This window comes from Solea solea, chromosome 16 (assembly GCF_958295425.1).
Source record: "Solea solea chromosome 16, fSolSol10.1, whole genome shotgun sequence".
In the NCBI taxonomy this organism is placed as follows: domain Eukaryota; kingdom Metazoa; phylum Chordata; class Actinopteri; order Pleuronectiformes; family Soleidae; genus Solea; species Solea solea.
The window spans coordinates 26,316,362-26,330,728 of NC_081149.1; the positions used below are offsets into that span (position 1 = coordinate 26,316,362).

General features: G+C 42.3%; 1 protein-coding gene across 2 annotated transcripts; it reads right to left on the reverse strand.

The window, feature by feature from the left end:
* Positions 1 to 877: 877 nt before the first annotated feature.
* On the reverse strand, positions 878 to 13,475 carry psmd3 (proteasome 26S subunit, non-ATPase 3). 2 transcript variants are annotated; one of them, XM_058654359.1, is made up of 13 exons: positions 13,357 to 13,475; positions 13,066 to 13,250; positions 12,214 to 12,404; positions 5,340 to 5,480; positions 4,949 to 5,085; positions 4,382 to 4,572; positions 4,171 to 4,274; positions 3,977 to 4,091; positions 3,725 to 3,844; positions 3,540 to 3,643; positions 2,761 to 2,916; positions 2,530 to 2,580; positions 878 to 1,118 (listed from the first exon to the last, which is right to left on the reverse strand). In XM_058654359.1, the coding sequence occupies exons 2-13, from the start codon at positions 13,244 to 13,246 to the stop codon at positions 1,041 to 1,043; spliced, it is 1,569 nt and encodes a 522-aa protein (XP_058510342.1). In that variant the 5' UTR covers positions 13,247 to 13,250; positions 13,357 to 13,475; the 3' UTR covers positions 878 to 1,040. The 2 variants fall into 2 exon arrangements, with proteins under 2 accessions (XP_058510342.1, XP_058510341.1); XM_058654358.1 differs by having other exon boundaries at positions 13,334 to 13,469.
* Between the last annotated feature and the right edge of the window lie 892 nt (positions 13,476 to 14,367).

Below are 14,367 nucleotides of genomic sequence, written 5' to 3' on the forward strand. Positions count from 1 at the left end.
TGGTAACTAACTGATAATTAACTGGTAACTAATTGATAATAAACATCTAACTTACTGATAATTAACTGGTAACTAACTGATAATAAACTGCTAACTGATAATTAACTGGTAACCAACTAATAACTAACTGGTAAATAACTGATAAACATCTAACTAACTGATAATTAACTGGTAACCAACTGATAATAAACTGCTAACTGATAATTTAACTGGTAACCAACTAATAACTAACTGATAATTAACGTATAACTGATAATAAACTGCTAACTTTCAAAACAGTTTCGCAAACATCTGTGTGTGTGTGTGTGTCATCAGCTGTTTGATGAAATCCTGGACAAACTGTGACTCAGCAGGAAACTCTTGCTGATGTAAGCAGATGTTAAAAGTGCATATGAAACTTCATCTCTGTGATAAATGGAACATTCAGATGATCATCATGTATTTGGTGTGTGCAGTGAAACCATGTTTCCAGGGTTGGACACAAAGGTTTGGGGACTTACAGAAAGGTCAGGTACAGAAGCCTCTTTTCCACCAGCACAGTTCTTCTCCATCAGTGAGAGAACCTGACCAGGTTCAGCTGATACTAACATGTGATTGGTCAGAGAGAGTCGTCACTGAAGAGTCATGAGCGTGACATCAAAGCAACAATGTTTAACTGTAGATCAAAAAAACATTCATGTTCATCTGCAAAATTTAGTGAATGTGTTGAACAGAGGAGTCTGGTTCACTGACTAAAGGACTGAACCATTCTGTCAACTATTCAACAAAGGGCATGTAGGTTCAGGGCATGTAGGTATGAAGGGTCAGGGTAGGGTAGGTTCAGGACATGTAGGGTATGTAGGGTCAGGGCCCCAGGATTTATAAACAACATGGACACATTGTTTGTAAACAAAGAGTTTTTATTTGTCTCAGAACACAGGGCTTATACAGGAGAGACAGAGAGTGAAGGGGGCATCATGGGTAATAAATGACTACTACTAACACCAGCGTGCAACATGCACACACACCTACTTCCTGTATGTACAGGAAGTATGCACAGCTCATGGAAAACTGTCGTCATCATCTTCAGCCATTTCTTTAGCAAATTCCAGATCCTGCTGCTCACGTTCCCGACGCTCCTGAACACACACACACACACACACACGGGGGAGACAGACACATTTTGAGAAGCCTGACGTATGGATGCACGTATCTGCGTCTGTCTGCACAGCAACAGGTGATGCTAGCCAGTTACCCCTGGCCCCCTTAAAACGTCGGCTCATGTTCAAAAAATAAAAGTAAATTTTTTCAACAAGACATGGACCATGACCATGTCATGATCGCCAGCGGCGAGCTGCATAAACTGCCGCTGTATGTGACTGTATCAGACTGAGTCTGTGCTCCGGTCATGGAGGACGTACTGAACAAATATTTTTAATTAGGACGTGTCAGAATGGTCAATTATGACCTCTATTTGACCTTTTCTTAAAAATGTGTGGGTTTGTACGTCGGTGAAATACGGTCGCTGACTAAATATGGTGACCGCTGGCCGCAGTCTGATGTGAAGTGGTGCGAACACACGAACGCTGACTTTATCCGGCACATTAGCTTCATATATAAAATCCTCTGAGGCTGGAAGTTTGTGTAAAACACTGTGCTCCACTGTGCAGCCACCAACAGCCCACTTGTCCCTCCGCGTTGACATAATACCGCTCTTCCTCGCTCGCCTGCACTCTCGCATTTTATAGGGACAAGGTGGAGCTAAGGTGGAGCTAAGGTGGAGCTCTCCAAGTAAACTGTAAACTTACTGGTGGGGTGGTAACATTCATGCTGCCGTCATAATGCATAGGGAATTTAACATTGCGTGTTTTATCGCCTATACTTAAACTAAGGGAGGACCACGAAAAAAGGACTGAGTATTCTTTTTCCACACTTTGGTGACTGGTAGGGCCTCCAGACTCCCAAATATAAGTATTGAAATGGTTAAAAAGTTGATTTTGCATAATATGTCCCCTTTAAGAACGAGGTCCGTGGTTCTTTTCTTCTACAAGTGTCTCGGTTTAAGTTCAGGAGTTATCATTATCACCCTCCCTGTTTATTATCCTATGATCTAACCAGCGAAGCTCCGTCACTTGTATGTAAACTCACCCTTTGTGATTGCAGCATTAGTGTATGTGTGTGCAGGTGTGCTCTGTGTGTGTGTGTGTGTGTGTGTGTGTGTGTGTGTGTGTGGGGGGGGTTTAGACAATATATTCACTGTACTACACCACAGTAGTATAGTATAGTATAATAGTATTCATTAAATAGTTATTTATTAATTATATAGAGTTGGTTAGTAATTGTGTTTAATGCGTGTTTGTATGCTGCCCAATTTACACCAAAAAAATACAATTTACTGCTTTTTTTTTTTAGATAAAAGTGATAATATAAAAGTGAATATAATTGCCCAGCCCTGGTTTAGTGTTTCAGGTTTGGGTTAGTCATTGAATGGAAGTCAGTGTGTGTGTGTGTGTGTGTGTGTGTGTGTGCGTGCGTGCGTGCGTGCGTTACCTCAGCTGACTCCAGGTCTTTGTTGTAAGCTTTAGGGGGAAACCTCATGGCCTGCAGGGGGAGACAAAAGGAGCAGAAATGACAGTGTGACAGTGACACCTGCTGACAACAGAAGGGAACTACACCACTATCTGTGATCATTGTTTTCTCACTGAACGACAAAAACAGCTTCAATCTACATTCATGCAATCTACACTGTTACATTAGAGTGCGAGAGTGTGTGTGTGTTACCTTCACAGACATGTTGTGAATATCCAGACAGAACGAAATCCTCTGGTGAAAAGCGAGCTGTGGTTCTCTGGTGCCGTATATGTCAATTGTCTCTTTTGATTGGACAAAACCTTTGTCATGGTTGATGCTCGCCTCAATGACGCCATCACGGATCGCCTAGCGCACACACACACACACACACACACACACACACACACACACACACAGACAGTCAGTAGTATCCAATAAAAATAAACAACAGTAACTCACTCACACAAACTACAAATAGACAAATCCAGCGAAATACCGGAAGTAAACAAGCCGCCATTGCTGCGGTGGCGTCTCCCTCCAGTATACGTGTGATTGAATGGGAGCTGTCATGACAAGTGTTCATTTCCACTTTTACCTTTTTATGCCGCATTCATTTTGACAACCATGTCTCGGAAGTCAGGAAGAACCTGCGCAAAACTGCGGAAACTTCAAACTACACAAAGCTTTATGTCATGAAGAGTTCCTGTCTGCGGTCTAAATGGAATCCCTGAGCGAGCAGCATATGAACAGCGGGGACTTTGTTCCCAACAGCACAATGACTATTTGGTAAATCTCACAACGAACACCATGCAGCTACCGAGGTGAACGCAGGGGAAAGTAATGTCAGCTAAGCTAAGTTTGCTTAGCTAGCTCACGTTAGATGCCTCTATCAAGGCTTCCGTGGTAATCACAAGATGGCGCAACACACAAATGTCTCGCCAGATTCGTCTATATAAAAAATTGAATAGTGGTTTTACGGTTAAAATTACCTTGGCAACAATGAACTCTGCATCTTCAGGACTGTCGAGCTGTAGCTTGAGAGCGATGTCGGCCAGAGAGATACGAGAATACGACAGGCTAATCATACGCACACCTGAACACACACACACACACACAGTGTCAGTGAGCCACCAACACTTCATGTGACAGGATGAATGGCCTGGGATTGGCTCACCTGTCTTGATGACATTGTGTCTCAGGCGGATGATGAGTGTGTACGTCCCGTCTGTCTGAAACTTCTCACCAAACTGCTCCAACACCTGGTTAAACTTGGCCAGGTTACCGGTTCTCACCGCTACACACACACACACACACACACACACACAGTTCATCAATGATGCAGGTATTAACATCTGTCCTCACTGATCACTTTGTTTAGCTCTACGTTCTGGACACACACACATTTTCACAAGTGATGTCACCTGACCTTGTGTGAGCAGGAAGTAGGGCATCAGTGACCTCTTGAGTGACGGCTGCCTGAACTGAAGTCTGTCAGGAATCTCTCCCAACAACAGCTCCACCACGATCAGCAGCTTGTGGACCTGAACACACACACACACACACACACACAGTCAGTGTTTGTCATATTGATCAGTACGATCATATTGATGATGTACAGACCGTCTGTTTGAAGCCCACTGCTGTGTGCTGTGGAGCTTTCCTCAGAGCGTTGGTCAGAGTCCTGCGAGCCTCAGAGTATTCCAGCTGGATCGCCTTAATACGTCCTACACACACACACACACACACACACACACACACACACACACACAGTGTGTCAGTTTAGTTTAGCATGTTAACTGGTTCAAATGTTGGTCCAGTGCGTGAGACTCACCAGTGTAGTACAGGTATCTGGCCCACTCGTTGTTGTTGGCGAGCTCAGGGAACACGGACTTGGACACTAACTTCTCAGCCTGGTCGTAAAGGTTGAAGTGCAGGTAGTTTCTCAGCAGCAGGTTCAGGAGGACAGCCTGACCGTCAGCGTCGTGACGCAGCGTCGCCGTGCGCAGGCGAGTGTGCAGGAAACTGAAACAGGTCATCAGTGATAAACCATCACAGGTCATCAGTGATAAATGATGACCTACTCAGTGTGGCTGCCCACTGCTCCTAATTCTAGGATGGGTTGAATGCAGAGAAATAATTTCCCTGAGGGGATTAATAAAGTATAAGATTTAGAAAACCATCACAGGTCATCAGTGATATTTATTCTAATTCAAATGTTTTAACTCAAACACCAACGTTCGTTGTTTTCTTGTGTTCACGTCTCCTTGTGTAGTACTATTATTATTATTATTGTTATTATTATTACTGTTATATAAGTGACACATTAAATGTGGCTGTTTCATCCGACATACAGCAGGAGACATTATTGATTGTGGAAACATTATAAATGCATCTGTACCTGCGTATGATGTCAAACTGCAGGAGGAACTCGTAAACTCTTGCGTGGTAATAATAACACTTGGCAGCCACCAGATCCAGAGCTCTGCGGTTCTTTGAGCCGATCTTCTGCAGCAGGTCATCCGACACTTTCTGAGCCTGAAGAGAGAAGATCATGCCGTCAACCACACGCCAACCACAACCACACTCCTCCAACAACAACAACAACAACCACACGCCAACAACAACAACCGCAACCCAACAACAACCACACGCCAACAACCACACACCAACAACACTCCAACAACAACCACCACCACCACACTCCAACGTCAACAACGCGCCAACAACAACCACACTCCATTAACAAGCCAACCTTTGACCAGGGTTGTGAGGTGAAAGCACAGACTGACCTCAGTGTATCTCTTGTTGTTGGTCAGATGAACCACCAGCAGCAGCTGCAGATACGCCTCTACCTCCGGCAGCAGAGGAGCAGACGCCGCTTTTCCGGTCCTCGGACGAAACTGCACGTCTCCATCGGTCAAGTCCATGGGCTGTGACAGCAGAGGTCAGAGGTCAACACTGATGGTCTCAACTCACGACACTGGCATCATGCTGATGAATATTCAAAAGTCAATGTGACATAGACCCAGTCCCAGACCATGTTCCTAAAAAAACTGTTTTGCTGAAAAAACTAAATAAAAGGTTTCTGGTGCTTTAAACTAAAATGAGTTACTACCTGGATTATTATAATAAAGTAATGCTGATCATCATATTGTGGCCTCAGCTAACATATACAAGCATACTTTATTAACTGTCACTACATTTCAGTATCTACCCTAAAGTAGGGTGAGGCCATTATACGATGGTGATAAAATCCAGGTCCGGATGGATGGATGGATGGATGGAGACACACATACACACACACACACACACACACACGGTTTGGAAGTTCAGGAAAGAGAAAAGAGCAGCTAAAGTGAAGTGATGTTGGACATGAGAGTGGTCTCATTAACACCTGTGTACAAACACATGTGTTTTCATCAGTGGACACTCAGTTCTACTCAGCTTCACAGACCTGTGTTTCTATTAAATACCAGAAATGACAAACAACATCATTACATTTTAGATAAAGAAGGGAAAGTATAAGCACGACGAGCAAGAAATGAACACAGTTGAATTCATCGACTTAATCAAAGTCCACGACTTTGCTTTATATGTTACTATATTACAATGTTTACTTTTCACAGAGTCTAAATATAGACAGATGTGAAAAGTATTCTTAAATTCATTTGCTTTGTTAATATTCAGTTTTTTTTACAGATGCTCTAAAACAGGAATAAAACAAACATGATGATAAAAATGGAAATTGGACAATGGACAATGGACAATGAGAAAATATATTGTGATAATTTTTTCTACAATAACATCAGTGGTGTTTTGTACACAAGCTTAAATATTATGTGTTCATGTGTCCCACTTCATGGAAGTGTGGGAAATTCACCAGACTCCTGTTCAACACATTTGGGTGACAGTCTCTGACGGGGCGGTAACGTATTGTGTCACTTCCTGTGCTTCCACTCGTGATACGCTGTGTCTCCTGCGCTCCCTGTGGTTTTCTATCTACTGCAGTCATGTCAAAGTCAAATACACGGGTGGCCAAAATAAAAAAAATTGGTACAAGTGGAGGGCCGGGCTGGTTCAATGTTTATTAAAACTCGCAATTATTGCACATATTGAACCAATACCAATAACACAGCCTATATTGCACTTAACATTAATCATTAAATTTAATTAAATTAAGCAAAAACATAAATAAAATCAGTTGCAATATTTTCTCAAGGCTCTTTCAGTAACAAATTGAAAACGTTTTTTCTTCTTCTTTTTTTAACAGGTAAACAGCAAAATGTAATTTTCCTTCAAAGCTCAATGGCAAGATAAATGCAAAAATTAAACAGCATGCATTAAAAACAAATCAGTGTGCTGCTCTGATCGTCACCAATGTCTGTCTTTTATAATAAAATTAGAAAAGTTAGTGCAAACTTGAAAAAGTGCAAAACAGTTGCATTCATTTCTTAGGCAAGACTTGTCTTTCTGTGCGTTTCATTGATGTTTCATAGTGCCTTCTTAAGTTATATTCTTTCATAACAGACACGCTGTCTCCACACACAAGACACACAGGCTTTCCTTTTACTTCGGTGAACATATTCTGTCTCCCACCTGTCTTGAAACCCCCTGTTTTCAGCGTCTACCTTCTACCTTGCCATTTTGGGGGAGAGGGAGATGAAAATTGACGGTGATGTTTAGTCCTCCACTGTGACTGTGCTGCTGCACATGAAGAGAAGACACGGGATCGCGCTCGCTTGCGGGCACTCGGTACGCGCCAATGCACTCGCAGTGCATCTTGGGATTTGTAGTATTATGGTGCTGCGGGCACATAATACTGTGGGCCAGTTTTAATAGTAATTAAATATCATCCTGCGGACCAGAGACAACTCATTCGTGGGCCTTGACATATGTGATCTACTGTAGCGATCGATGGTTAGGGTTAACAAACACTCGTTTTATTGAATTGACTAATACTTTCACCCTTTACTTTTGCTTAAACTCTATCATTTACGTAGATCACGTACAGGGTTTCTTTCTTTGCTAGCGTAACAAGTTAGCTTAGCAGCAATGGCTTCTCTCTCTCTCCGTCTCCTTCTGCTGCTGCTCTCTCCTGTGTTGTGTGCCACATGTTTAGCTATTCCTCTGCCTCCTTTAGCGATAAAAGTTCTTGTAAAAAGTGTAGCTTACTGGCTAGGGTGGAGGCGAGGCTTAGTGAGGTAGAAACTCGGCTCTGCACCATAGAAGCTAAATCAGTTAGCCAGTCCCCTGTAGTCGGTGCTGACCACATAGCATTAGCTCCCTCAGCAGCAGGGGAGCTGGGTGACTGTCCGAAATAAGAGGCGTAGTGTTAAGCCTAAGAGTCCTGTCCACCACCAACCTGTTAAAACCTCAAACAAGTTTTCCCCTCTCAGCACCACACAGACTGAGAAACCAACTCTGGTAATTGGTGACTCCATCCTGAGGAACGTGAAAATAGCAACGCCAGCGACCACAGTCAGGTGTTTTCCCGGGGCCAGAGCGGGCGACAGAGTCTTATCTGAAACTGCTGGCTACAGATAATCGTAAATACAGTAAAGTTATTCACGTCAACAGTAATGACACCCGATTACGCCAATCGGAGGCCACAAAAGTTAATGTTGAGTCTGTGTGTAGGTACGCACAATCTATGTTGGACAACGTAATCTTCTCTGGTCCTTTGCCCAATGTGACCAGTGATGACATGTAGAGCCGAATGTCGTCATTCAATCACTGGCCGTCGAGGTGGTGTCCAGAAAACAACATTGGGTTTTTAGATAACTGTCAAACCTTCTGGGGGAAACCTGGTTTCATGAGGAGAGACGGCGTCCATCCCACTTTGGATGGAGCAGTGCTCTATCTAGCAGCTTAGGACATTTTATAAGGAACCCATGACAATCCAGAGTTGAGACCAGGACACAGAGTTGCAGTCTTTCATGCTTCTCTGTGCTTCTTTTCGAGCAGTCACCAATTAAAAAACCCAAAGAGACTGTCTGTCCCTCGACCTACTAAAAGTAAAAACTAAAGTAAAAAAATCAATAACAATCAGAAGAGGAGTTAGACATTCTAACTTAATAAAGATTAATACCAACAATAAAATAGAGTCAAATAATACCACTTTTAAATGTGGACTATTGAATATAAGGCCACTCCTCAAAATCGGTTTTAATAAATGATCCAATTTCTGACAATTGTATTGATTTATTCTGTGTAACTGAAAATTGGTTACATTAAGACAATTACGTTATTCTAAATGAGTGAACTCCACCCACTCATGCTAATACCCATATTCCTAAAAGCTCAGGCCGAGGAGGTGTAGCAGCCATTTTTAATATTAGATTATTAATCAATCCCAAACCGAAACCAGGATATTCATCGTTTGAAAGCCTTATTCTTAATCTATCTCATCCTAGTTGGAAATCACAGAAACCAATTATGATAGTCACAGTTTATCGTCCACCTGCACCTTATTCAGAGTTCTTATCTGAGTTAGTACTTAAGACAGATAAAATCATAATTGTCGGGGATTTCAACATCCATGTAGATGTTGACCGTGATAGTCTTAGCTGCGCATTTAACTCGCTGTTGGAATCAATTGGTTTTATTCAACACGTTAATAAACCATCAGAGGAGACGAGCACCATGGTTTAACTCCAATACTCGTGCTCTTAAACAGGCGTTACGTGGATTAGAAAGAAAATGGTGTTCCAATAACCTAGAGGAATTTTATATAGTCTGGAAGGATGGTTTTGTAGCTTACAAAAAAGCCCTACACAAAGCTAGAGTTGCCTTTTAGTCTTCCTTAATTGAAGAAAATAAGAACAATCATAGATTTCTTTTCAGCACTGTAGCCAGGCTGACACAGAGCCACAGCTCCACTGAACCATCTATTCCTTTAACACTGAGCAGTGATGACTTTATGAACTTTTTTGTGAATAAAATAACATCAATTAGAGAAAAAATGGATCATCTCCTCCCTCATATTGGGACTGACTCATCTTTTAGCACAAGAGCTTTAGAAGCACCAGGTGCACAGTTAGGCAGTTTCTCCCCTATAGATCTCCCTAAGTTAACATCATTAGTTTCATCATCCAAGCCATCAACCTGTCAGTTAGAGCCTATCCCCACCAAACTGTTTAAAGATGCGTTTCCTTTAATTAACAGCTCTATATTGACTCAAATTAATATATCCTTATTAACTGGATACCTTCTCAAAAAAAAGCAACCCTTGACCCAGATATTTTAGCTAATAACCGACCTATATCTAATCTTCCCTTTGTTTCTAAACTCTTAGAAAAGGCAGTTGCTAATCAATTATGTGAATATTTGCGTATTAATGGCCTGTTTGAAGATTTTCAGTCAGGTTTTAGATTAAACCATAGCACAGAAACAGCACTAGTTAAATTTAGTAACGATCTTCTCTTGGCTTCAGATAATGGTCTAGTTTCTTTACTTGTCCTGTTCGATCATAGTGCTGCATTTGACACCATTGATCATAATATTCTACTGCAGAGATAGGAGCAGACTCTTGGGATCACAGGTGCTGCCCTCTGCTGGTTTAAATCATACTTATCTGATAGACTCCAGTATGTTCATGTTAATGATAAAGCCTCACTACAAACAAAAGTTAATTGTGCAGTTCCACAAGGCTCAGTGCTTGGGCATATACTTTTTACCTTATATATATGCTTCCTCTAGGGAACATTATTAGGGAGCACAACATACACTTTCATTGTTATGCAGATGACACACAGCTTTATTTATCAATGAGGCCGGATGACCTAATCAGGTTGTTCAACTCCAGGAATGTCTCAGAGACATTAAGTCATGGGTGACCTGTAACTTTCTACTTTTAAACTCAGAAAAAACTGAGGTCATCATAATCGGCCCAAAAGACCTCAGAGAAAAACTTTGTGATCACATTGTCACTTTAGATGACATCACCATGGCTTCCAGTTCCACTGTGACGAACCTTGGAGTTACTTTTGACCAGGAAATGTCATTTGATTCACAAATAAAACTAATTTCCAGAACAGCCTTCTGCCACCTGCGGAACATTATGAAAATTAGAAACATTCTGTCCTTACAGGATGCTGAAAAACTAGTTCTTGCTCTTGTTACATCTAGATTAGATAACTGTAACTCCTTATTATCAGGATGTTCCAACAAGTCTGTTAGAACCCTTGAGTAATTCAAAATGCTGCAGCACGAGTTCTGACAGGAACTAGAAAGAGAGACCATATAACTCCAGTGTTAGCTTCTCTACACTGGCTCCCCGTACAGTTTAGAATTCAATTTAAAATCCTCCTCCTCACTTACAAAGCACTTAATGGTCAGGCCCCTTCATACCTGAAAGACATAGTCAGACCACTAGGTCACAAAATACAGGTTTACTTGTGGTTCCCAGAGTCTGTAAGAGCAGAATGGGAGGCAGAGCCTTCAGTTACCAGCCTCCTCTCCTGTGGAACCAGCTTCCAATGACTGTATTTAAATGTCTGTATTTAAAGTTAGACTTAAAAAACTTTCCTTTTTGATAAAGCTTATAGTTAGAGCTGGTTCAGGGAAACCTGGACCATCTCTTAGTTATGCTGCTATAGACAGACTGCTGGGGGATTTCCTGTGGTGCACGCACATTCACTCTCTCACACTCAGGGTATGAATATGACTTTTTATATATCATTAACCTCGTCTCTTTCTCTCCATAGTTTGTGTCTTTCTTTCCTTCCTTCCTTCCTTTCCTCTCTCTCTGTATTCTCATCTTGCAGGTTGCAGGATCAAGATCCAGTTTTCGAGGCTATCCATATCATCACCATTATTATTGTGCTATAATTAAAAGTCGATATCATTGACTGTATAAACTTGTAACTTGATACAGTTGTAGTGTATCTGCTCCTGGTGTCTCTCTCTCTCGACCTCATCTCCTTGTTGTCCTTTCTCTCCCCCATTTTCCTTTCACCCCAACCGGTCGAGGCAGATAACTGCACATCTGAGCCTGGTTGTCAGAGATTTCTTCCTGTTAAGAGGGAGTTTTTTCTCTCCACTGATGCCTAGTGCTTGCTCATTGTGTGAACTGTTGGAGTTCTCTGCTCTCCTTGATGTTGTCTATGTACAGTGCCTTGAGATAATGCATGTATGTAGCATGCTGGCATCAGCCCAATCCTCCCACCTGGAAGCTCTTTATAAATATTATAAACTCAATTCACAACATGAAGGCGTTGACTTCAAAGCGACTTACAATGGAATCGAGTACAATCAGCCAGGGGTGGAGTGAAACTTGCGACCATTGCGATCATGACGTCCTTCGCAGGGTACCGGTCTTAACCACTGCGCCACTCCACCCCTACTAGGATTGTTTTGTCATTGTAATTTACCTGACCCTCATCTGTTCTTTGCTCATATAAAACAAATTTAAAAAGCAAACATAACAGACTGACATAGGAATACACAGGCAACGGATTGTGTTTGTGTAGTGATCACTTCATATCAGGTACAGAATCCATTACTGACTAGCTTTAATATTGTGTTTATTATTTTAGAGTCTGAAATAATCCTGGCTGTTCCTCTAAAAACATTCAGTCTACGAAGATTAACACAACACACTCAACTGTGACGGCATGAAAGCAGCATTTGTGCTGTTCATTTTAGAAGAAGCTTTATACCAACCTCCTCAAGGAAACCCAGCAGGAAGTCTCTGGTGGTGGCGTTGCTGGTGAAGAACCCACAGATGGCCTTGTGTAGCACGTTGGTGTTAAGACGGCGGCTGGTAGACGGCAACGCTCGGAGGGCACGGAGCACAAAACGAGGCTCCTTCCCAGACACGGCCTTTTCTATCTGCTTCACATGCTCCCTAATGTCTGAGGAGGAGGAGACGATACAAAAGTCTCATTAACATGACTGACAGAAGGAATAAAAGGAAGTGGTTTGTTGTTATTACTGACACCCCCTTGAGCAAAGTACCTGCCTCAATCTCAATGAAAACATGGGAAATTTGATTTTAGCAGCTTAACTAAAGAGTATGAAATCATGTCAGTTAAAGTCTCTGATATCTATGTCACATGTTCACGTCTTTATCTCACCGTTAGACAGACTTTTACAATAGGAAACTGAAGTTTATAAACTACTCACTCTCCCACACCAAAGTCCATAGAGATAATCAGTGATTTTAGCTTGCGGGGACACAGGAGCTGCTGGTCCTCTGCTGCCTCGTGTGGCCACTTGGTGTCACTGAGGTAAATCTAAATTAAATATTTTAAAAGCGATTATGACAGAATAAGACATTTGAAATTAGTAATGAAGGAGGAGCGGATCAACAACCCCTGTGTGCCGTGATGCTCAAATCACTGATTTTCTCTATGGACTTCGGTGTGCGAGAGTGAGTGGTATCTTTCCTGTAGTTAGCATCGACAGTCGTCTCATAGTTAGCTCTCCCGTGACTGTTAGCCCACACAGCTAACGGGCTGTAACGTCTGTGAAGCAATTGTCCCGGGCTAAGTCCACTCTAACTGCCGCTCTTACCCTCCAGAGTGAGGCTGTCCTGCTCTTTCGGCTGTTTCGCCGCCTCCTCCTCCGGCATGTCCACGTCCTGGAGCTCCGGGCCCGGCTCTTTTAGCTCCTTCGGCTCTTTCGGCTTCTCGGCTTTGGATTCCCGGTCGCGGCCTCCCGCCTTGTCGCGCCGCTTTGCGGCTGATTCCTTCATGGTTCTGCAAACGGAAGGAACAAACACGGAGCTACGTCACACAGAACCGCACACTCAACTGGACCGGTTGTGGTACGGGTTTTTGACCTGCTTGAGCTTTCACTCTTCACCTCAGAAAAAAACGTCACAATGACTGGCAAGTGTTGTGGCGCAGAGGATTGTGGGATACGGCAGGCAGCACTAGATGATCAAAGATACAACAGCGCAGACACTAATAATCAAAAACAGATGGATCGATAATTATCAGGCCGGTGGGTGTGGGCGTTCTACGCGGCGTCCATGCCTGCCTGTCTCTCTGCCTCTCTGCCTGTCTGCCTGTCTGACTGGTGTATACAGGATAATAATCATTATTTTATATATTTTATAAAAATGGTGATGATAGATTGAAATAAATTAAACTTTAATGACAAGTGTGGTGGTGAAATTACATTATTGGTTCAGTTTCTTCTGGGTGCTATATCAATTTTATTTTTTAAATATAAAGCAATGGTGATTAAATGTGCCAAATAAATGTAATTGCCTATTTATGAAGTGATTTTGTTGACTCTGGGTTCAGGTCACACCCTGTGTTTGCTGAATCTGCTGTCATTGATATTAGTTTTATAGTTAGACGGTGCTGAAGGGTTGATGACATGATGACTATGTAAGACTAAGACTATGATGACTAAGACTAAGGTTGGAACAAGGGCCTTTCTGCATGTTCTCCCCATGTGTGCGTGGGTTTTCTCCGGGTTCTCCGGCTTCCTCCCACAGTCCAAAAACATGCAATGTGGAGATTAGATTAGGTAAATTGGACACCCTAAATTGACCATAGGTGTGAGTGTGAGAGTGAATGGTTGTTTGTCTCTATGTGTGTGTGGCCCTGCGATAGACTGGCAAACTGTCCAGGGTGTACCCCGCCTATTGCCCGATGTAGCTGAGATGGCACAGCACCGCCCCCCCCCCCCCCCCCCCGACCCTCTGGTGGAGGATAAAGCGGTAGATGATGATTGACTGAATTGGTTATTTATTGGTATATAATAATAATAACAATAATAATAATAATAATAATGTTATTTCCTCTTTAATATACGTTGTTGTTTTATTTCAATTATGAACATACATTTAATTGTTTTTTAATT